General features: G+C 36.1%; 2 protein-coding genes across 8 annotated transcripts; one reads left to right on the top strand and one right to left on the bottom strand.

Annotated features, from left to right (window-relative positions):
- The first annotated feature begins 254 nt into the window (after window positions 1–254).
- LOC121318347 (dol-P-Man:Man(7)GlcNAc(2)-PP-Dol alpha-1,6-mannosyltransferase-like) lies at window positions 255–18708 on the top strand. Of its 7 annotated transcripts, none has more exons than XR_005950596.1 (6): window positions 255–519; window positions 1161–1290; window positions 2149–2343; window positions 2846–2994; window positions 4682–5176; window positions 17960–18708. XR_005950596.1 is itself a non-coding variant. In XM_041254907.1 (5 exons), exons 1-5 carry the CDS (start codon window positions 352–354, stop codon window positions 4691–4693), a joined length of 654 nt encoding a protein of 217 aa, XP_041110841.1. In that variant the 5' UTR covers window positions 255–351; the 3' UTR covers window positions 4694–5689. The 7 variants fall into 7 exon arrangements, 2 of the variants coding, with proteins under 2 accessions (XP_041110841.1, XP_041110840.1); XR_005950597.1 differs by lacking the exon at window positions 17960–18708 and having other exon boundaries at window positions 4682–4776; window positions 5101–5689; XR_005950599.1 differs by lacking the exon at window positions 255–519 and having other exon boundaries at window positions 723–1290; window positions 4682–4776; window positions 5101–5176.
- On the bottom strand, window positions 11890–22506 carry LOC121318346 (zinc finger BED domain-containing protein 4-like). Its single transcript, XM_041254905.1, has 2 exons — window positions 21262–22506; window positions 11890–16733 (listed from the first exon to the last, which is right to left on the bottom strand). Exon 2 carries the CDS (start codon window positions 16448–16450, stop codon window positions 12545–12547), a length of 3906 nt encoding a protein of 1301 aa, XP_041110839.1. The 5' UTR covers window positions 16451–16733; window positions 21262–22506; the 3' UTR covers window positions 11890–12544.
- Between the last annotated feature and the right edge of the window lie 2667 nt (window positions 22507–25173).

The following is a 25173-nucleotide window of genomic DNA, read 5'->3' as shown; positions in this document are numbered from 1 at the left end:
TTGGCTGTAATGTTTTTTGAATGCAGGACTTAATTTGCCGCAGTCTGAATAAAACATCCTTACAAGTACAACGGTATCAACACATTGCATTCTGCTAGGCTGACTCGACATCAACACAATAGTGGCTAAAAAAAACAAACACAAGTGTTTTAAGCGATTTATAATACAAACATCTAAGAGTAAATAAATAAATAAATAAATAAAAACATTAAACACATTTAGATATGTGTCAGAGTTGTCGTAGTCATACAAGCAAGTTGAAAATAATAAGCGCATGAAGAAAAGTTTACTGTTTCCCTGGTTACTGTTAAGAACTTCTACCTTTCAACTTTGAACCTTGGAGAGAAGATCATGCAACATGGCAGAGAAAAAAAAAACTCCACAGTACAGTCCCTGCTGTTTCTTATCATATCTGTAGTTTTTGTTCATTTGTTGATATGCCCTTACACCAAGGTAGAGAAGAGTTTTAATTTTCAGGCAATTCACGACATTCTTTACCACAGATTGGATTTAGAAATGGTATGGAACAAATTAAAATATATTCAGTGAAACTGTGAGATGCTGCATGTTATCGACTGGGATTCAAATAGGGTTGTGAACTGATTATCAAGTAAATAGTGTTTGGTCTGTCATTAATGTGTCCAACCCGATCCATGCATTAAATTATATTATTGTATATAATTCAAAATGTGTATTTTTAATATACTATAAACTAAAAAGCTGGAGTTATTTGCCAAACCGTCACTAAAAAAAAAGTAGTATTTAAAATCATGTGTCTCAACCTGTGTTTGTTATGACGTGTTCATATTAAGCTAAGCGTAATTTGTTACCAATGTATCTGCGCTGTGGTGTAGCTTTCTGCTGCACGTTAATATGATTCTTGAATCAAAAGCAACTTTAAATATTGCTAACTGTAACCGGTCTGGTAAACATCAAAACAGCAACCACTGTACATATAGAATATCCATGTCCATTGTTTTCAGTATAGGATACTTACAGTGTTTAATTTATCCTAGGAATTATCTTTCTTTAAGTTACTTTTTGTTTAAAGAGTTAACCACCGGGGTGTGTTTCAGTATGATTGCTGATATCCTATAACAAACTTTGTGTAACCATGTAGGAACTATTATTAATACATGTAACTTTTTTTTTTCTTTTAGTATGACCATAATGATTTTCCTGTTGTCCCAAGAACATTTCTTGGACCACTTTTTATTTCAGTACTGTGTTCACCAGTAGTGTATGTCCTTTCAGTTCTTGAAGCATCAAAGTTTTACTCACAGATAACAGGTAAGATTAAGTTCCTGTTTTATCTTTCATAACGTTCAAAAGGTCAACATGGTAACACTGTTTACTAATATCACTTCTGTGTGATGATGAAAAGAGTTGGGGTGTAATGCAGATAATGGCAGGTTGTGGTGGTGAGTTAAAAACTTTGAAAGCTCAATTTTATATGTTTTTTTTTTCTTTATACTTTGACACACATTGTTCATCCTATTTTAAGACTTTGTTCCTCTTTTAAAACAGTGAGGGGCTGTTTGGGTCTTTGTGTGACATATGCACTCTGGAAACTTCAGAAGGAAGTTAGAAGGCTCTTCGGATCAACAGTGGCATCCTCTTTCTGCTTCATTACAATCACTCCATCTGATGTTTTATAGTACAAGAACACTACCAAATGTGTTTGCCTTGTCCATAGATGTGGTTATTGCATATAATACATACGTTTTTACTGTTAAACCAGTTTCCTTTTACTGCATGTAGATTTTTTAAAGTACATTATAGTATATTATGGTTTAATGATCACTGTGTTTCATATTAGCTCAACATTCAATAGTATAAGGGAAAACCATGGTAGCTAAAGACCGGGACCAGCAAAGCTAGGATAAACCTGTGGTTTACTCTTCTGTTCTCATGTTTCCAGTTTCAGAAAGTTGCTCTGATGCACACATCCACCTGGTGATTTACTGTAGGAAGACCACATTCTGATTGTCAGTTTTTGTTGTTTTTATAATTAGTAGGTTATATCTGTATAAACTATGTGAGTTTATAGTCATAAATGTTTGGGTAATTGTAACCTTTATTGCTTAATGAACAGTTGAGTCTTATGATTATTAATTTGATATTTGTAATCCTTTCTTATCATTGCAGTTCTGCTGGCCTTTACTGCTTGGTTGCAACAAAAGCATGGTATCTTTACCAGTCTATCCGCCCTTGCAATCATTGTATTTAGATCTGAACTCTGCATATTCCTGGGCCTTATGTTACTGATGGCTTTGGTAAATGGAAGGCTTTCTGTCATACAGTTGTTTTTCTACACAGTTCCAGCTGGTATAATCTGCCTTGGTAAGTACGTTCTGACTCATTGTATTGTATAATATATCACACAAGCTTTTTTTACACTGGAACCTCAAAGTTAAGAACCTTACTCTTACAAAAGGACCTGTCAACCAAACACAGCCATTGAAACCAGCAACAGTTCATGAAGGGAGCAAAAACAGGTCTCCTGTCATAAGTTTTGTTTTCTTTTTATTCCTCATGTTAAAGGTGTAGACTTTTTGGTTAATAAAGAGCATGAACACACGTTAGACACTGACAATTTTTGAATACCCTCCATTCAAGATGTGTTTGTAACTTTTGATGTTCTACTTTACAGCCATTGAAACCACATTGTGTTACCAAAGGTAATTTATCCCTAACAATCTGCACGGCTAAAAACAGAAACTGAAAGGCCTGTCTACCGGGTGATGAAGTCTTGTTACGTTGTATTATCCCAGCAATGAGAATATAATGGAGGAACACTTAGGACCATAATTTGTATTCACAGATTCTTTTTTTTTTTTTTTAGGCCTTACAGTTGCAGTTGATTCTGTTTTCTGGAAACATCTGATATGGCCTGAAGGAGAGGTACTTTGGTACAACACAGTTTTGAATAAAAGCTCGAACTGGGGAATATCCTTTTTATTTTTCATATCTCATCAAGAGGTCCTCAATTTTGTAAGCTCCAGCGTTTATATTTCTAATATGTGGGAGCTTTCAGATATGTAATAAACAAGCAGGACATTGCACACAGAATATAATAATAATAATCTTTATATAGCGCCTTTCATAGTGGACCATCACAAAGCGGTTTACAAGATACGAGACTAGGGGATGTGAACTATGTGGCTGCAAACTATGCGAACTAGGCTGCAGAGTCACTTACAACATCTCACCCAAAAGATGGAGTACAAGGAGCTTAAGTAACTTCTAAGGGTCATGCAATAAACCGGTGGCTGAGCCGGGATTTGAACTGGGGTGCTCCTGGTTACAAGCCCGTTTCTTTAACCACTGGACCACACTGCCTCCTATATAGAGCCAGACTGTTGTATATAGAATGATAGGTAGATAAATAAATAGATAGGTTTCGAAGGAGGTACAAGTGCAGTGTACAAAGAATGAAAAAAAAGGAATGAAAAGGTTTTTTGTGGATGTACACGGAAGGTTTAAATGATTCAAAAGATTATTTCAGGATGTATCAGATAAAAAGCCCTTCTTCAGCTGTGTAGAAGGACTTTTGTCCGAAACCCTGAAATAAATATATTTTTTAAAATCATTTAAACCGTTTGTTTACGCCCAAAAAAACAACAAAAACCCTTTACATTATTATTTTTTAAATTCTTATATATGCTTTGACCCATTCATGTTTCGTACAGCACCCTATACAATATGCGATATGTACTGTGCCTATAGAAAGTCTACACCCCCTTTCAAAATTTTCACATTTTGTTGCCTTATAGCCTGGAATTAAAATTGTTTTTTTTTTCCATTTATCAACATTTCCTACCCCACAACTTTCAAGTGAAAAAAGTATTCTAGAAATTTGAAGAAAATTAATTTAAAAATAAAAAGTGAAATAGCTTGGCTGGATAAGAGTCCACCCCCCTTGTAATAGCAATCCTAAATTAGCTCAGGTGTAACCAATCATCTTCAAAATCACATACAAACTTAAGTGCCTTCCACCTCTGTTAAATTGTAGTGATTCACATGATTTCAGGATAAATTCAGCAGTTCCTGTAGGTTCCCTCTTCTGGGTAGTGTATTTCAAAGCAAAGACTCAACCATGAGCACCAAGGCGCTTTCAAAAGAACTCTGGGACAAAGTTGTTGAAAGGCACAGATCAGGGGAAGGGTATTAAAGGAGAATGCACACCTAGATTTGGCAATATTTGATCAAGAGACCTATCCCAACAGACTCACAAATATAATTGCTGCCAAAGGTGCTTCCACCAAGTATTAACTCAGAGGGCTGGAGACTTATCCAATTATGATCTTTCAGTTTTGTATTTTTAATATATAATTTTTTTTTTTTTCTCAATAAAAACTTTTTTCCCCTTAACAGTGTGGATTATGGTGTGTAGATAAGTGGGGAAAAAAATCCTCACTTAAAAGCATGAAACTCTGAGGCACTGAAACAACAAATGTGAAAAAGTTCAAGGGGCTGTAGGCTTCCTATAGGCACTATATTAAATTTTGCCTCGCAAGGAGTTGTGCCTTATAATATACCCGGTTCCAGTCTAACATAGTAGCAGCAGCAAAAGGTTGTTCTTACATGTAGGTATTTGCATTTTTTCAAAATGTTTTTTATTCATCATTGTACGAGATGAAAATCAGCAGATATTGATCTATCCTCTTATTTATTTTAGTGTTGTAGCTAACAAGGGTATACCAAATATATTTCATGCCATGTACCTCCATTCAGCTATGGACAAACTACATGAAGTATTACCTTCAACTGCAGGTTAGTACAATTTTATTTTGTATTTCTGTAGTATTTTATGGTTTGTTTCTCCCCAACAGCTGTATCCCAGTAATTAAAACACATTTTAATTTGTTGTCATCTTTTAGGGGAACAGTTTTAAGTACAAATAAAATACAATTAAGATCTGTCACCATTAATTCGGATAAACTGCAATGTTCTGAAAGGGAAACTTAAATTAAATTCTTACAGGTATTTTCTCTTGATAGGTGCCTTGATAGGTTGTGTGAGCCTCTCACCACAACAATAATTTGAGTTGTAATATCCCTTTAATTTGCTTCTGAGGTCAATTCAATTTAATTCCAGATGTTTAAATTCACATCAGCGAGGCTGCAGCACAAAATGGGGTTTCACGCTTTCTGCAGCTTAACAATAACTGGAGGTAAGCTAAAGCACAAATCATTAAGAATGAGCCTGGCTTGGTTTACATGCAAAAATAGAAAATAAGTCATGTTTTTGGCACCTACCTTCTGGGCAATTTAAGTTTACCTTTTAGGGAGAAAAATTATCCAAGTGACCTAATTTAATATTAAAACATGGGAGAGTATATTTAAATGTTTGTCAGTGTTCCAGTTTGGCCTTGTGTGACTTCTGATATCAAGCTGCATTCTTAAACTGGGTTTACAAGAAGTTTTTAGGATAAACTTAAAGAACCGCAAGTGCAGCCTGCCTTATTTGGCCACAAAACAATATAAAATAGAGGGAAAGAAAAGTCAGACATAGCATTGCACTGGTACCAAACAAATACCAACGTTCTATAAGAGAGTGCTTTGTACTGTGCATGCATTATTTGCTAAAGAATTCTGAATCTTATGGTAGTCTACGAACAGAGCTAAAATCCAGCACTTTAGTGATAGATATCCAGTCAAAATGTTTACATTTTCAAAATCCTCGACTCGCCCACATTTCTCATTACATAATGTTCTTCTTAATAATAATGATAATAATAATAATAATAATAATAATAATAATAATAATAATGATAGTAATAATCATTATTAGGGTGTTGCGCTACTTAAGTAATGCGTCACTGTAATAATATTACTTGCTGTATGTCAATAATGAGGTAATCTAACACATTCAATTTTTAGTTGGAGTAATAATATTACTTTCCAGAAAATAGAGATAAGTTTGTCTTATTACCTTTTCCCTGACATGCCGGACCGCTCTAATTTCGGTGCCTCAGGACCGATGACTCGATTTCTTCCGGGATGTCTCGCCACTAAATTAGCTGTGGGGCAATCAAGTCATCCTTTCTGAGTCTTGTCTTATAACCGATACCAAACTTGATCTCTGTCTAGCTGAAATCTGGCACTATGTAAACAACATGCACTGGGAGCATCTAGCCACCCCAAAGGTCTATTCCCTCTTTGACTAAAACCTTGCCTCACTGGCCGAGGCAGAGGCACTACTGTTATTGTAAATTCTGTGCTCGCTTCGTCAGTTCTTTCTTTGCCTGCCTTTTCTTCTTTTGAGCATCTCGCCATCAAGCTCCCCTCTCCCATGTCCCTCACCCTTCCTGTTATTTACCGTCCACCTAATAGCAACTCTGCTTTTATTGCCAAATTTTCAGAATTCCTCTCCCTCGTCTGCACTTCTACTGACAAAATCCTACTCCTAGGTGACTTCAGAATTCATGTTGACTTGCCTTCCATCAAGTGACTGACTTCAACACGATTCTAGACTGTCTTGGACTCTCTCAATCTGTCAATGGCCCCACTCACACCCGAGGACACACCCTGCTCATCACCAGGGGCCATGATATCTCCAATCTGTCCATCTCGGATATCTCTCTGACAATTTCTTAATCACTGCTGATATTAATCTCCCTGCTCCTTCCATCCCAAGAATCTGCTGAATCCTCTGAAACTCTCAGAATGTGTCTCTACATCCCCTCTAACTGGTACTCTCCCGTTCTCAGTTGATGATGCGGTGACCCTCTACAACGCCACCCTTACTCACATCATTGACACTATTGCCCTGCTTACAACCAGAACCATCAAGAAAGATCGAAACTGCCCATGGTACACCCTTGAACTTCGACTGCTCAAGTCTGCCTGCCACAAGCTTGAGTGCAAGTGGAGGTTGTCCAGACTAATGGTTCACAGTGAAATCTGGATCGACCATCTCACAAGCTACAGGTGTGCATTCACCGTGGCCAGGGTGAAATAATTCTCTGAAATCATAACTATGGGACACAGTAAACCAAATGTTCTCTTTAAGACCATTGACCAAATCCTACATGTAGCCACCGACATATCCACCTCCCGTTCATCCTCCTCTCTTACCTGTCATGATTTCTCCTCTTTCAGAAAAATTGGACAACATATATTCTACGCTCTCCCACCACAAAGCCAGTTTACTACTTGACCACCTCCTCCTTCTCTCCTCACTCCATTGCTGATGTTCCTGGCTTGCTGTTGAAATCATTTACTACAACATGCCCCCTGGACCTCTGGCCAACTAACCCTGTCCATCTCTGTGCTTCTAATCTTGCTCCCTCCATTAGGCACACTCTCAACCTGTCCCTGGACTCTGGCTCGGTTCCTGCTGCCCTTAAGCTTGCACAAGTTACAACCCTACTCAAAAAAACGTCTAACCTGGCTGACTTATCTAATTTCCATCCCATCTCCACTCTCCCTTTTCTCTCAAAAACTTGAAAGGGCTGTAGCCAGTCAGCTGGTGAAACATATCACAGATAACAATCTGCATGAATCTCTGCAGTCTGGCTTCTGGCTGCATCACAGTACTGAAACTGCTCTGCTCTGGCTTGTGAATGATCTCCTGCTCAATGCTGATGCTGGTGCTCCCTCTGTGCTTGTCCTCCTTGACCTAACAGCCGCTTTTGACACTACAGATCATGGCATTGTTCACCTCCTTCAGAAGTATGCTAGAATCTCTGGAACCTGTCTCTCCTCTTACCTATCCGGACGCATGCAGTCTATTTTCTATGCTGGGTGCAGTGGCGTTACAAACCCGGTCACTTGTGGTGCCCCCCAAGGATCAGTTCTTGGGCCCCTTCTCTTCAATATCTACAACATCAACTTCAATATTAACATGCTTCCCTTGGGTCACCTCATCCACCAACACAGCCTCATGTTTCACTCCTATGCTGATGACACCCAGCTTTACTTAAAACTCGATCCTGGAAGCCCCTCTACCATGGTCCGACTCTTGGCTAGCATTCAAGACATCAAGGCCTGGATGTCTGCCAATTTTCTTCAGCTGAACACCAGCAAATGTGAACTCCTTTTAGTAGGATGTAAAACTTAATTCAAGCATCTCAATATAGCTGCCCAGAACCTCAGAAACTGTCTGCTGCTGCCTTCCCCCACAGTATGAAGCCTTTGTGTACTTCTTGACAGCAGCCTCTCCTTTGATGCCCACATCTGCCCAGTGATCAGATCTTCCTTCTACCGTCTTCGAAACATCTCGAAGGTCCATCCCTACCTTTCCCTCCCGGATGTGGAGATACTTTGCCATGCATTTGTCTCCTCTTGACTTGACTACTATCTGACTTCTATATGGTGGTCTCCTGACACACACCATAAAACAGACTAGCTAGTTCAGAATGTCGCTGCCAGGATCCGTACCAGATGTAAAAAATGTGATCACATCCCCCCCATCTTGCCCAGCGGCTGTGGCTACCTGTAAAGTTCAGGATTATTTTCAAAACTCTCCTGCTCACCTACAGTGTCCTTCATCACACATGTCCTGAGTACCTGCTCAACCTGCTGACCCACTATGTCGCTGCCTGCAAGCTGAGGTCCTCCGACTCTGGCCTACTTGTTAACCCCAAGCAAAAGTGCACCACACTTGGAGAACGCTCGTTTAACTTCATGGCTCCGACTCTTTGGAACAATTTCCCAGCTTTGTTGCTTGATGCTCTTACCATCGCTCACTTTAAATCAGCTCTCAAGACCTACCTGTTCTCTCTTGCTATCCATGCTCTTTAAGCCATATTTAATGTATTTTTACTGTATAGCATGTATTATGCATTTCTCTGTATTTAGTGTTATAGATTTTCTAGTTGTACTTCATCTTGTAAAGTACTTTGTGATGGTGGTCCACTGTGAAAGGCGCTATATAAAATAGATCGATTGTCATTGAATAAGACTAGGAACAAATTTATTTATTTATTTATCGTTTTATTTTTTAAAGTCTGACGCTGTTGTTTTATTGCTGTTTAAATACTTGGACTCCTATTTTGATCACAGTATTTTTTTCTGCTCTAATTTGATATAATAGGAACACAGTAATACAGTAATTTACTTTAAAATAACAATGAATCATCAAAGCAGTGCATGCAAATACCAGTACCATTTTTTAAATATACTTCTAATACAAAAGTGTAAGCCTTATTAAAGTCTGTTGCATTGTGTTGCAGTTATTTTAACTCTGGTTTAAATGCACTGCACTTACATGTGTTTTGCTATGCTTTCAATACATCATAATTTATGCAGATGATGAATTAGTTTAGATGGAGAATGAATTTGCTCATTAAAATTTTGAAAGTACAAGTACAAAATAACATTATCAGAAATAAAAAACCATAAACTAATATGTGGAGCATAATGGGGTTAATCTGAAAGATGGGTGGCTTGCATAAAAGTGGATTAGTGACTTCTAGAGTAATGCTACTCCAGTAGTTATTCCGAGAGTAAAATTGGGTTGCACAGATGTTACTACTACTTTCACTACGCTAGGCCCCTTTTCAATCCCCAATATTTTCCTTTGTAGCAGACCCATTCTGAACTTATTTTCTCAATATAGTTATTTTTTCACTGCGGTATCAAGGTTTTTTTTTTTTTTGTTTGTTTGTTTTTTTAAACAAACTTTAAATAATTGTATGAGCATTAATAAGCAAATGTGAACTAAACAAAAAAACAAATGCAAAACTTACTAAAATCATTTATTTTAAAGTACTTGCCGGGAATACTTTTCTTTCCCACATGCAATACATTGTAGCCTACGCAATTTCTAGCATTTATATTTACAATTCGTAGAGTACCTTTGCTTATATAATCTGAAGTAGTGCTGTTGGCAATTGTTGGAGATTATACACCTAATAAAGAGGAGACCCTTAAAAACAACTTTGCAATGCAGGTAACGATAACAAAACATAAATCCATCTTATTTTTCAAACTTTTTGTAACATACAAAGCCTGTAAAATTAAAATAACAACTTGCCAAACACAAATTTGGATACATAAATAGAATTACTCTAACCATGGCAACCTACCTGTATTTATTTTTATCTAGATCTGGAAACAGCAACAAAATGACAAAGGGGGGGGGGAAATCATCTTGTAGAAAATCAGGCAGTTTAAAGTGACTACAGAGGACAGACACCATGACTTGAAAACTGAGGAGAGAAAGAAAGCAAGGCTGGAAATAAGAAGCTGTTTAATGCAGAGGAAAAAGTTACAAACAGCAGTAAACTGCTACAGGTTGCATGGAAAGAATTGAATCAAAAGGCAAAAAGAAAAATAGCAAAAGAAAGAAATAGATCTGGAGGCGGACCTGTAGAAAGACAGACCGACTCCCCGTCACTTACAATTAAAGAGATTACACCCTAAAACTATGCCTATATTGAAGAGGTACCAGATAGCGATATGAGGCAGGAAGAAGTAAGAATAGCATGCTCCTTTCCAGAATCAGAGTCAGGTTAAGTATGTATGTATGTATTTATTTATTTATTTTTATTAAAATAGCTGAACAAAATTACAATTGTAATCTTTATTAACACATTTTTAAATGATAACAGCTAAGATTATACAAATTGTGTGTGGGGGTTTTATTTCTTATTTATTTATTTTTTAAATGGTTGATGACCAATTAAATGTTCAGGATCCAGGTACTACAGTAGGTACTGAAAACTGCACACACAGCCCACAGCTCTGCAAAAAAAAAAACAGGTAGCAGCATGAAACTGCTTTATTTCTATTTGTCAGATGTATGTTTCCAGAAATCTTCTTTACCAGTCCCTTGACTGTATATTTTGTAAAACTGTGTCATTGATGAAATTTTTCCTGTACATGTCAGGAGGATTAATCCGATCTCTAAATACTCTTCCAGGTCTTGTTCTCTCTTCAAAATCAAACATTTGTTTGAAATCCAATAAATATGCATCTATATTCCAAATACTAAATGAAAGAAAAAAGTAGCCTCCCCTCCTCTACTAAACCACCCTGTACCCAGGTTTAACTTAACTCTCTGATTTACTTCTTTAGTAAGCTTACTCAGCTGTGGTGGAAGCACTTAGCTTCCTCTGCTGTTTACTGAGAGTAGCTGCTCTTCAGTTACTCCACTTTTATGCAAGCTGCCCTATATTGTGCATGCTCTGCACATGTACATTTTATAATATATACACTGTAAATGACAGTTAATGTTAAAGGGGAATACAATAGATATTATACATCTGAAGCATTGAAAAAGAAAAAGAATTTGATCATTTGTGCTAAAAAACATACACTATATAACAAATTGTGGTTCATGATGAAAACATGTAGTTCTCATGATGAAACCATAAACGTGTAACAGTTTGATTGCACGTTTCCACTTTAAAACAGGAATGGGTATCGCTGGTCCTGGAGGGCCATTGTACTGTATATCATGTTGAACAGGTATTATGAAATAATTAACATGGCTGCAACAAAGCCCTGATCTGCAAGGACCAGAATTGCCCATCTCTGCTCCCTGAACTGAGGAATCATAAACCATGCAATTGTAGGTCTTGTAAGATAACTACATGTAATTCAAGTAACAACCAAGTTCATGTAATTAAATCATTTGTGTGCCTGTGTCTACATGAAAAGGTTTTTAAATATTTACTGCCATAAACCAGAAGAAATGCAAATACAAGAATAATCAAGTTTGAGTAGCTCACGTACAGAGATTTTGTGTTCCGATTTAAGTCCGTACCCTTACCGTTTTTCTTACTGCAAGTCTTGATTGATTAATATTTTTCAATAACTGGTGCTGCATTGCAACAAAGCCACACGAAGTACATAAACCAGACTGTTCAGGGTCATCAATGAGGCAAAAATAACCCTACACTACTATACCATTACATATACAAACTCTTTGAACCCATTCCAAGAGAAAAATGCTTTATTTATTTACAATATACCACATTATTAGTATGTTTCCAGTCTGAACACTTACAAAAATTCAGTATGGAAATGAATACGTATAAATGTACACTGTATATTCACTGGATTTTTACCCATAATTTAACCCTCAATAAAACATTTAGTTATATAAACAATTTGTGCTTAAGAGAGATAAAAGTATAAATTTGAACAAATACTGTTTATACAGTACCAATATGCATTGCCTGTTACATACAAATGCTTTCAGGAATATAAAAAGGAAACTAATCTTCTAAATTTAAACAGTACCATGAGACACATACACAAGGAAAGAATCAAATAAAATTACCTTATTAAAAAAAAAAAAAAAACATATTTCCAGTCACAGCTTTGCCTTTAAGGCTGCATTTTTCAAGAACCATTAAGTAGATCATCTAGTAACTACAGCACATACTCACTTTAATTCATGGACTACACCTTGGGTAAACTAAGTATTTACAGCATTTTGACCTGAAGAATTCTGCATAAGGCACAAGAAGAAATTAATTTACAAATTTGTAAGAAAGAAAAAGAACTGTAAAAAAAAAAAAAAAAAGTTACAGTACATCCTCCTATAGCTAAACTCCCACTCCATCAAACAGTAGTTCAGGCATTCTTCAATACTGAAAATATATTAGGGGAAGGTTTACTTTTAAAAAGATCCGTCTTTCTATATTCTCCAGCATTGACCTTGTTTGATTCAGGCTACAGCTCTTGCTGGCTGTACTGAACAGTGTCTCTGCTGGAATGATGCTTGGGGGGCATCCCACGTATCTAATAGCTATTTTGGCAAGGTCAGGCCATAGGAACTTCTTCAGGTTCCAGTAATCAAGAGGATCACAGCTTTGATCCACTATTTCTTCCTCCAAGTACTCAAGTACGGTCAGTTCTGAAGACTTCGGTCTTTCCTCTCTTATTTTATTTCTGATATCATCCATTAGGGCCCACAGGTTGTCCTTGTTACTGGGACCGCTGTTAGATGGAGCAGGAACTTCGCTACAGCCATTAGAAACAATAGGCTTTCTCTCTCCTGAGGTAGAATATGATAAATCTAGTTCTTTGACCAGTTCATGTTTATACTGTTCTGCTTCTTCCTCTGTAAATAATGAGGTCTTATAACGGGGGTCCAACATAGTAGCCCAGACGTACCTCGGGTCGTGAAGTGCAGAGGACATTCGGCTCACCATGCCATCTTTCAAAGATTTTAGCATGTTGTCTATACCCATGGTTTCATCAAACAACATATCTATCTTTCTGTTTAGAATGTGAATCAATGGAATAACTTGTCCAAGTGTAGCTGTTCGGGTGCTCATCTCCCTGCAGACAACCTCAAAAGGTTTTAAAGCATGGCACACGGACTGCATCACTTCCCATTGATCACAACTGATCAGTTCCCTGAAGTTGCACTCTATAGACAACTCATCGATTGCTTTCTTCTGTTCAACTAAACGTTCAAGCATGTAAAAAGACGTATTCCACTTGGAAGGGATATCCTGGACTAGCTGATTTTCAGGCAAGTCGTGCGCTTTTTGCAACTCTGCCAATTTCTCTTTTGCCTTTGCTGAACGATGAACGCGCTCACAAATTTTTCTTGCAGTGCTGAGTAGATTTTGAACCATTCTCTGACTCTTTATGGCTTCACTTACAATGAGATCAATAGTATGTCCAAAACACTGCATGCTTGCTTGTTCATTGTCATCAAGGATATTTGCAATACTCTGATTATCTGTTACAGTGAAGCCAATTTTCAGACCAGAGGATATAATCCATGTGTCCCACAAGTATTCTATCTGTTTCTTAATGTCCGTGAGATTGTAATCACAGTCAATTTGAGAAACATTCAGAAGAGCAGAACAGTGGAAATCTTGCCCTTGAGGTCGAACAGATGATTCAAAGGTTGCCCAGTGAGCAGTAAGTGTCAAGTACTCATGTGTCTGATTGCTAACCCAAATTCCAGCTGTGAAATGAACAATGCCACCTTCAGCCTCCTTAAGATGTGAAACAATTACTTCCTTCACACTCTCATACATTTCAGGTATGGCTGTGCTGGAAAAATAGGTTGATGAAGGTATGGAATACTGTGGTTGAAGATATTCCAGTAATCTGTTAAATCCATCATTTTCCACAAGGGATGGTGGTTGAAGGTCCAATGCAAGCATTTCAGCAACAAGTTTGGTAATTTTTTTGGCAATTGGATGATATTCATTGTATCTTTCATTGCTGTCTTCAGATGTAGTAGCAGTAGTAGTTTCCATTGAATCAGATCTGGCTTGGAGGTCTACAGAGGAAGATACCATAACTCTTGAGACATTGCCCTTGTTTTCAAGAACATTTCCATGAAATCTCTGCATGTGACGGAACAAGCAACTTGTCCCGAGGTTGGTAGTCTTTTTTCCTCTGCTTATTGTGCGACTACAGTGCAAACACACAACATTTGTTGGATCTGTAGTACAGATAGAAAAATGATTCCACAATTTAGATGTCTTTTTACTAGTAACAGGTAATATGTGTGGCTTTTCCTCAACCATGGAGGAGTTTTCAGTAATCTTAGATGACAGAGCTTCTGCAGCAGCTAGTGTAGCATAGGGTGATCGAGGAGATGAAGGAATATTCTCAAATGTGCCTTTTTGGTTCTTGAGAACATTAGGATGACGCCTCATCAGATGTCTCATCAAACAGCTTGTGCCAAAATCCCCTCTTTTTCCTCTGCTAATGACACAGGGGCAATATCTACATAAAGCCTTAAGATGATCAACTGGAGATACAATGAAATGATGCCACACTTCTGATTTCACTCTCTTCATAATTTTCTTATTTTGCTGGAAGACTGAACTCTGGTCTTTATTTAAACTTGGACCCTCAGACAGATCATCAGGCGATGAGGTAAGCAAAATGTCTTTCTCACTAACCCCTTCAGGAAAAGACAGTGCTGTTACTGGTGTGTCTATTAATGCTTGACCAGTAGACAGGTGATAAAGTGCATCATCAGGCTCCTCTTTAATGTCCATGCTTTCATTGATATTCTGTGGCACCTCATCAGTCATCCCTTCAGGAGAAGAGGTTATGAAATGGGAATCTTTTTTTAATTTTGAATCCCCTGTGTCTGGGAGCTGGAACGTTGGTAACAAAGTGGGGGGTGTTGAATAATGTGGTGGAATACTTGAACCATTTCCATTCTCTTCTATAACAATGTCACGGTGGGCTCTCCACATGTGTCTTATAAGACAGCTTGTTCCCAGGTCTTTTCCGTTCTTCCCGCGGCTGAATTCATTCATACAATGTATACACACTGCTTTTGAACTGTCTGCAGGAGATAGATAAAAATGTTTCCAAACAGCAGATCTTCTTCTTGAGTTTGAATTTTTTGGAGTGACAGACTGATTCTCCATTGCATCTTCATTATGGTTATTACTGGAATATGGGGAAGAAGCCATGCCAGTCTCATCTTTGACACACTTGTCCGATATTGGGGTCGTTGGAAATTCTTCCTTAGGTGGAGTCTCTTCCATCTCATCTGGTGAACATACCATGGAAGTATTCTTTTGAGATGCTAGTTCCCCATTATTGGGTGGATTTATGGGAGGCAACACAGAGGTAGCAACCGAATTAGGAATGGAATTTGAAGAGCATTCACTGTCCTGTAAAAGTACCGTAGGATGAGCCCTCCGCACATGCCTCATTAGACAACTTGTGCTCAAGTCTTTTTCATTCTTACCCCGACTAAACTCTTTCATGCAGTACATACAGATTGCTTTGGTATTATCTCTTGGGGATATTAAAAAATGATTCCAAGCAGGTGACTTTTTCCTTGGGTTAACATTATTTCTCATTGATGACAGAAGACTTTGTGTAACAGCATCCATTGCTACATCATAAAGTGTACTAGTGTACCCGGTAAGCAAATTTCCATATTCATCATTTTCTCTAGCAACAAATCTGCCAGGTGAACCAATGAAGGTCTCACTCTTTTCCTCACTACTGTCATTTATGCAATTTTCTGACTCCTCTTTAATATTTTTGGTTTTGTTGACTTTTTCTGATGTCTCGTCATCAATTGTTTCAGTTTTTCTCTTCATAGTTTTTTTGTTTTGCTGTAAAACTGAACCCTGGTCGTCATTCAAAACTGGACCCTTGGTTTTTACATCTGAAGTTGAGGTTATAGTCTGAATGTCTTTCTCACACACCCATTCTGGAGAAGGCAATATTGCTGTTGGTGTGTCTATTGTTGATTGTCCAGAAGCCAGCTCAGGAGGCATATCAGACAGCCTTTCAGGAGAGGTCACAGAGCAGGATTCCTTAGCCAATGTCCCTGGTGAAGTTGCAAAAGAATTGGCATAAACTGCTGCATCACAAAGAGTATTAGTGTAGCCAGTATGCACATTTTCACATTCAGAATGGCCAGGTTTGTCTTTAATATCAACACTTCCCTTTGTATTTTGTGGCTTTCCATTATCTTCTGTAAAATCATCATGTTTTGAACTTGTATCCTCACTGTTATAAGACAAATCCTCCTCACTATCCATTTTAGAAATGTGTCCTCTAATCCAAACAAATGTCCTTGTTAAAAAAAAAAAAAAAAAAAAAAAAAAAGGTCTTTTAAGAGCTTATGTTGTGACTTAGAAGCATGTGTCTTGTCTTTTTTTTTTTTTTTTTTTTTTTTTAATAGATTGTGATAATATGAAAAGTGAGGTCCATCACTTAGTCTTCTACACAAGTCCACGTGAGTTTTACTGTTCCAATCAGTGTAATTTTTGTGGCACCATCACGCATCCTTTTGCTCAGATGTGTTACGTTCGTCTTTATAACCTAAAATAAAAATAAAGGAATTAATATTTCATATGTTATAAAAGTATCTAACTAGTTGCTATTCAAAAATTTTAAAACATTAAAAAAGTACTTTGAGCTAAACAAACATTCATTTCAAGAGGTCACATAGATGCCAATGAGCTGTGAACACATGAATACTAATAAAAAAAGTAACGTGTTGACACTTCACAAATGAGAGCACCAACCAAGCGAGCAAAACAAATCTGTCAGCGACTAATAAAAAACGGCATACCCCATTGAAACATTTTCCTTAAATACATTATTTTTTGCAGTTCATTATCGACCAAGTTTTATTCACCATTCCTCAATTATCAAAAGAAAATATATATTTAATATTCTTTAGTAACTTAATTTACTTTATTATTAGGGGTGCACGGATAAGATTTTCTTGGCTGATACCAATAGCCGATGGTTATCTGCCCATATCAGCCGATACCGATAGGATATTGATAATAGACAGGTAAACTACTAGGACAAGACATAGGGCCTATATTTAAACTGTTTTATAATGATAAATGTTAAACAATTAACAGATATCGTTTACTTGTTGTATTTATGAAAAAACTGGTATTGTTTACTTGTTGCATTTACCTCAGAAAATGAATACAAAGAATAACGTAGTATTATAGTGTGTGCTTGTCAGCAATTTATACATTTGTTTTACAAGTCACAAAAAAAACATTTTACATTTGTACTAGAAAAAACATCTGTAGAAAAAATATATAACATGAAATTTTTAATAGCCACTTGCTGTCAAACACTGCGTATTATAACTTCAACCTATACTGTACAGTGTCAGTAGAAAAAAAAATTGCCTAAGCAATGTCAAATACAATGACGGTCGTTAAATTCTTATTTTAAGAATACACTGCTTAAAAATGCAGCCCAACTTGAATTATTCACTTAATCAAAAACAAAAAGATGTCATGAAAATATCAGGTTACAAAATTCAGTCAAACTTGAATTTGTTATTAAACAAGACAGCACAGTAATCAAGTCCAGCTTCAAAATGCCACCTAATACAGCTGCAACCAATGCTGATTAAGATAAACAAACAGAGAAAGAGAAACAAAAATTACAAAATGTAATTCCCACTTAACGTTTAGACAGCCCACAATTCCTTGGAAGTTAGGGAGATTGTTGTCATTGCTGCTGTAGTCTTGGTTTTAAAAAGGTGCTTTTCAGCGAAACTGTTTCCATTCAAGGAATTGATAAAGTGAGCTATGGAGGAGGACCTGAGGTGATACCAAGCTGCTAGAGAGACGGACGGAGCAGCGACATCACAGAGGCAGTTTTGTAACTAACCGTTCATCGATGCTGCATTTGCACAATAATTTCCCTGGTTAATACTATTTTCTTACGAATAATAACTATCCCTGTATATTTATTACAGCTTTGTCAGTCTGAAACCAACTACAAAGCATTACTTAGGGTGAATGTTAGTCTGGTAACTGTATAGGCTACATCTACTCTAATATGAATAATAACAATAATCTTAAACTATCAATGTTATTTAGGATTCAACCCATTTATTTATTTATATAAGCATCAGAGTAATATTCTCTACACGTAGTTCATCGCTGGATTTTATATTCTGCACACAACTCGCTATCCTATTGTCTTCAGATATTAAAAAAACAAAAACAAAAAAAAAAATCTAAACACTGCTGTTTAGAGACGTAGTTACTGCATTTTGGTTGCACGTTACACAGCACTGGGAAAATTAGTGTTTCAGTGTTCTTCTGTTATTGCTAAGCACGCCTGACCAAAAATTTAATTCTGTGCTGGAAGAAATTCAAGTACAAATATCGGTGTACATTAAAATCAGCTAAAATAACAAAAACTGCCGATAGCCAATTGTGTTTTTTTCTGGTGCCATGCTGATATCTACCAATTATCGGTGCACCCCTAGTTATTATTATTCATTAATTCACTTGCAATTTGAACCTTAACACTTGTTTATTTTTTATTTATTTCAGATACCAGTATCCGTATACTATAAAAAATAATAGATGGGCTTCAGTGAGATACAGGAAAATAATTCCATCTAGGGTTTCTGACATCAAACCATGAGACTGCATGGCATGGCACCGATATAAGGTCAAGAAAGAAAAAAAAAAAAAATTCTTAATATATATATATATTTTTAATTAACGGTTATCATTTGAAACTCGAAATATATATATATTATATATATATAATATATATATCATGATATATATATATATAAGTTTCATGATAACCGTTAATTATATATATATATCTATATATATATATATATATATATATATGATATATATATATATATATATATATATATCTAACTGCAGTGTACAAAATTGATGGCATATGAAAAAGTTTTTTTTATAAATGTACACTTGTTTAAAATAGCTTTTATTTTCAGGATGTTTTGGGCAAAAGCCCCTGCTGTTTAAAAAGAAAAGTAAATGCATGATATTATTCAAGATTGTATAATTATACAGACATTCTATGGGTGGTGTCATGATCAGAATAGAATGTTCATTTCCAGAGGTTCCAAAGTTCCCAGTTTGAAGATAAACTGTTGTTCCTTTTGTTTCCGAGCAACATTTGTTCCATAGTACTGACTGGTGACACAGACTGATGTCTTCAGTAGTGCGATCATCACTGTTTAAGTGACGGGCTACTGGAAATGCAGTGGTGTTAATGCAAATGCTACCGAAGTGTTCAACAAACCGGTCTGCTAAACGCCTTTTAGCTTCCCCCAATAAGCAATTTGTTGCATGTCTTGGAGATAGTGCAGTAGACTATTCCTTTAGATGTACAAGTAAAATGTTCAGGAAATGCTGATTAGACATCAGTATTTTAAGACACGCCAAGCAACAGCGTTACAATACAAATTGAGAGAAAAACAGGTGCAAGTAACCGTGACTGGAAATATGAAGCAGCGCACAACTGTAATGCTCTGTGCGACAGCAGACAGCCACAAACTGCCTCCATAGGCGTAATTGAGGTTGTACCTTTATAAATGCATATTTATTTTATGTTTTATTTTTTCTTCAAAATGACGGTGGGAAATTTAGGCTGCATCTTAAATTTGAAGGAATATGGTGTGTGTGTTTGTGTGTGTTTGTGTGTATATATATATATATATATATATATATATATATATATATATATATATATACACACACACACACACACACACTCTCATTTATCCTAAAAATGTGTATATGTTTTTTAGGTTTATTTTTTCCCAAAAGCCCTGTCCCCCCCCCAAAACACCTAATAGGCCATAGTCATTGATTAAATGGGAGCTGAAGATCTGGTTAAAAGGAGTTGTCACATTCATGTTCCCAAAGTGTCTTTATTACTGTTTGGGAGAAATCATGCATGGCAACATTCCTGTGCAAAATTATTGTATACGTTTCTTTTACAACCAGTTTTATTAATTATTTTACTGTGCTGAATATGAATTATTTTTTTAAGCCAGTCCAAATCCGGGTCAATGTTTCAGTATGCAAATCTGATTCTCTAAATTTCCATAGGAAAGCAAGCTTTATGGTTTGTAAAACTAAAGAGTAATCAATATATGTACAATAAACTGTACTGCAATTATGTAACCACCACTGCATCTTGCTAATACTGTAAATGCAACCAAGTTCAACCTGAATGTATCTTATTAACACCAATGTTATAACTATAAACTACATACCCACAAATATGTAAATCCGTTACACTGCACAATCAACTTATCGGGTGACATTAGCGATCTACTTGGTTTGGAATCAGACACACAATTACAAGCGTGGGGTCTGCAACTCAGTTAATTTAGCCTTGTAATAGTGTGGTCATAAATGAGATGATTTCCTACTTAATAAAAACAAATAAACCCAACACCATTTTTATTTTACTATATACCATAAATAATGCTAAACATGATCTTGCACTGCAACCTGGTCGAGATGTGTTTATCTTGAAAATTAAAGAGAACGAGAAACATTATGTTTGTATCACCCGCTAAGTTTTTATTTTTTTTACCTAATGTCATACAGCTCACCTTAGAGGTGTATTGAGACGACGTGCTGTACACACAGCCGTGGTTCACTTGTTTAAATGCACAAATTAAAGCTGGTACAATCAACTACCGTAAACAATAGAGGCCTACCTCCGTCACAAATGCAGACAATAACAAAAACACAATTCATAATCGGTTATTGGAATGTACCTTGTGCTGTGTGATTGATGCACAAAAATTGATGATAAAATAAAGCAAACCTCACGTTATGGTTTTCACATCCTTCATTTCCGCTAGATACATAAATGCATCGGTTTCACTACTTCAACAGTAACTAGAGGCCCAGCCATGTTAGGCCAAACAGGAACTCAACTTGGCGAGGCAGAACCAGATCCTAGCAGCAGAACACTGGAAGAACCAGCCTGGGAACCGGATCAACCCAACACCCCCTCCTTTTTAAACGTCAAAGAACCAGAATGAAACCATTTAAGAAAACCGAAATATACATACCAGAATGTCCAGAACTCTGTTACAGTCCGTTTCGGTACCCAAACAGTTAAATTAAAAAGTATTTAATTGAACGATGAGTCAATTAGTTCGTCGCTTTGTCTCCTCTGCAGTTAGCACTCGGCAGCAGCAGCTCAACGTCGTAGCACGCAGGGAACGTACTTTGTGATGTCATCAGGGTTTCCAAAATGGCGGCGAAAGAAAACAAGCTGTTTCGCTTCAGTTCAAGACATCCATGAAAGAAAATTTAATTGCATTTTCCAGTAGATATAGGTGTATTTAATTGGCAGTCTATGGGTAAACGTTAAATTACATAGTTTTTTTTTTATGTTCTGTTTATCTTGCAAGTTTAGTGAAAAGCCTTTAAGCACACGGGGTTTCTTGATCCACTGGATCACTACAGGGGTGGGGCGGCGCGGCGCCATTTATGGGTGGGGCACAACAAGAAACCTATTGGTATGTATGTAAATAGTTTGTTTGTAGTGACAATGACTGATTAAGGAATCTCAGGGTTAGAAACTCACAATCGACGCGGCGAATTAAATCTGATGAGGACTAGTTGATGTACGTGTCTCAGTAGTCCTCTGGGCGGGTACTTCAAACAAGTGTACACATCTACTTTCACATTCAGTATTGCGTTAAAAAAATGCAGGGAAGTCAGTTTTCTAACGGGGAGTAGCAGCGGTGAATAAGCGTTCACGAGTGATGCTTAGAAAACAGTAACGCGGAACTGAAACCCCCGGTCTGCAATGCCAACCCACTGAACGGCGTTTGAAACTTTAACGTTTGTATTCTCCCTCTGCGCGAGATGTGAAGTTTATCGTTTGAATTTACTGAAACGTTGAATCTTCTGAAGTAAATGTAAAGTCATTTTACAAAAATGTGAAGATGTATACTGCTGGGTTACGAACCTGACTGGATATGTCATTAGCAAAGGGGCCGGTTGTACTAACGAGTTGTACTACTAAACATTTTAAAACTAATAGACTATAAACAGATACCATAGTGAACATTATCGTCATCGTATTTTAATTGATTGGAGCTGAAATTACTAATACAGTATTGGTGGGCGATAATCAGTTATTTTGAAAACCAGGCGGTGCTTCTGTGAGTGCTCCGTGGCTCAAGCATCAAACAAGCTCCCGCACAGTGCAAATAAACCACCTGTCAAATTAGTGTGGATGCTTCACAAGCCGAACTTTTATTTCATTGTTTAAAAATATATAATACAGACAGTAGTCGCTCAGTAACGAGGTGCAAAGAGGTGATTGAGATCTGTATGAGATATTGCAAAGGGCTTTGTTTATATATTATATATATAATATATATTATATATAATATATTATATAATAAATTTATGTTATATAATATATATATATATAATTATATATATAAATATATATTTTTATACTATAAAAAATCGTTATATTTTATATTCGGATAAAAAATTCCTAACTTTAAGCATGTTGATTCCAACTTAGGCACTTCACATAAGGACTAGCAAGTTTCAAAATGGACTAGTAGAACAATATTGTTAGTTTCTAACCCAGAATATGGACTGTATTTGAAAGTTATATAACAAAGGGTTTTTTTTTTTTTGCTTTTTTTTTCACAATTTGAGTGCATTTTCAAAGTTATGGCAAGACTGCTTTTTATGGATGATTTGAGAAATTAAATAAAATCTATGTTAATGAAAACAGTCACAAGAGGTAAAACTTTGTATATATGATCACTGTTTGGACACAAAATTGAGCCCTGTATATATTATTTGTCTAAATGTATTGTATTACATTTTTTTAAAATAATTATTATATCAGTGTTGTGTGCCATATCCCTAAATTACAATACTAGTGTGTTTGTCCATAATTTATATTACAGAAACTGAATGAATTTGTCACCTGAAGCCGTGACAAGTTCCCAGTACAGCTCTGCAGGAGCATACTTCAGTCTTAAACTGAACATTCTGCAGTAAATATTTCTATTTGTTCTGAATTGTGTAGTTGATAAATGGGCTAAGTTGAAAGCACAGTACTTATTTTATATGTGATCTGATACTGATTTGTACCTAGGATCCCTTACATAAAAGAAATGAGAGGTTAGTAAAGTAACACCAAGCCCCATAAAAACAAAAATATAAACATTTGAATGTATTAGGATACATTATGTTATGTAATATTTCTTATTCAGAGTACCTGTGACAATCATAATTATGATTGTAAAACATTAAAACAAATGTATCTACATCTGTTTAAAATGTCCTTACTTGGAATGCCCTATCTGATTAGGTTTAGGTTAGGCTAAGTGAAATTTGAACTGTGTAGAAAAAAAAAAAAGCTGATTAAAAACATACATCTGAAACTTTAGGTCAAAGAAGCAGATCTGAGGTTGATTCTAACATTAGATGTTGGAAGTATCTAACTAATTCTAAAGGATGTTTTGAAAGCAGAGGGATTTTAACTGTGACACCTGCCATTCCAAACAAATAGTTAAAACAAATTTCAGTGACTTCCCCCACAACCTCTGCAAGAATACAACATTAGAGTCGTCAATAACAAGAAAAAGTTGATCACCATGAACTGTATACACATGTAAAAATTCAAGTTTGACAAACAGACATATGGATGCTATTTACCCCTACATTCTTATACTATCAATAACATGTTTTACTGAATATCATTTTCAAGTTTCAACATAAGTGTATAAGCAGTTCTCATGATCAATGAAAAAATGTAAGTGTGACATACAGACAGATGCTATTTACTCCAATATTCTGATACTATCTGAACTGCTCAAAAGTGCCCAAGGCAAGTACTGTATATTCTAACCGTGGCCTCTTCCACAATGTACACTGATTGTATAGTTGCCCCTCCAGGGGTACATAGAGCAGCTTCCATTGCTATTCTGTCTTGATAAATATGCCCAAAAGTAAAAGGCAAGAGCAGTTATAACAAATATCTTCAGGACTATTCTAGTTATCATTCATTAGGTTGTGGGTTTGTATAATCCCAAAGTCTGTGTTGTTCATTTAACCAGCACATCCATCAAAACTTAAGCATTTTTAATATTAGTTTACTGCATTTGTTTTTCTCAAAAAATAATTAACTCGATAAACCATAATGTAATTTCAATACAGGTTGGTTTTATTTACGTACACAATTCCTGTAACATCTGTTGGATTCCCAAAATAACTGCATAGGATTCAGGAAAGATTTTCTTTAATATTTTTAAAAAATCTTGTAAAATTGTAATGATTCCTCAAAATATTTAAATTTCTGGACATCCTCTTGTTTGGAATTGAAATATAGTTTAGCACAACTACAATATTTTAAAACTGATTTGTGTTCAAATGTTCTTATAGGATGTGTATCCAAATTTAAAGCACCTTTTCTCATTGTGCCATTTTGTTTAGCTGTTCTGCCATTACTTTATGAGCTGTATATTTACCCCTTTCCCCACAAAACCAAGACAATACTTACGTCATCTGCTAACTACAGCAAAATTTACACATAAAAAGCCAGATACGACACGTTAGGTCCTGTACAGACGTGCTTTCCTCATCACTGGTTTTTACGCTGTTATGAAAGAAGGGCATGAAAGCCTTAAACCATAATACTAAGGCATAATCTAGACCGACATAATATTAACAACTCCGTATGTTACCTTACATGGTAGGAAAAACTACAAATACAAAATTATACTGTAATATCTGTTTTATTGCATTTATTTATTTATTTATTTTAATAAACAGAAATAACACATTAAATCACTACAACTCTCGATGAATTACAACGGAAGATATATGGCATTTAAACTTCCTCCAAAACAAACAAATAATTGTGACCGGTTCATAACAATGATGTTGTTTCCATATTCTAGTTCGGTGGCAAACAACTTCCTTGCGAAAATAAAATATTT

Source organism: Polyodon spathula, chromosome 7 (genome assembly GCF_017654505.1).
Source record: "Polyodon spathula isolate WHYD16114869_AA chromosome 7, ASM1765450v1, whole genome shotgun sequence".
NCBI classification, from domain to species: Eukaryota; Metazoa; Chordata; class Actinopteri; order Acipenseriformes; family Polyodontidae; genus Polyodon; species Polyodon spathula.
This window is presented reverse-complemented; position numbering and strand designations above follow the sequence as displayed.

Coding starts and splice junctions, on each gene's coding strand:
- LOC121318347 (XM_041254906.1), top strand. CDS start 352: ATGCAACATGGCAGAGAAAAAAAAAACTCCACAGTACAGTCCCTGCTG. Junction 520..1,160: donor ACAGATTGGATTTAGAAATG/GTATGGAACAAA, acceptor TTTTTCTTTTAG/TATGACCATAATGATTTTCC. Junction 2,344..2,845: donor AGCTGGTATAATCTGCCTTG/GTAAGTACGTTC, acceptor TTTTTTTTTTAG/GCCTTACAGTTGCAGTTGAT.
- LOC121318346 (XM_041254905.1), bottom strand. CDS start 16,450: ATGGATAGTGAGGAGGATTTGTCTTATAACAGTGAGGATACAAGTTCA.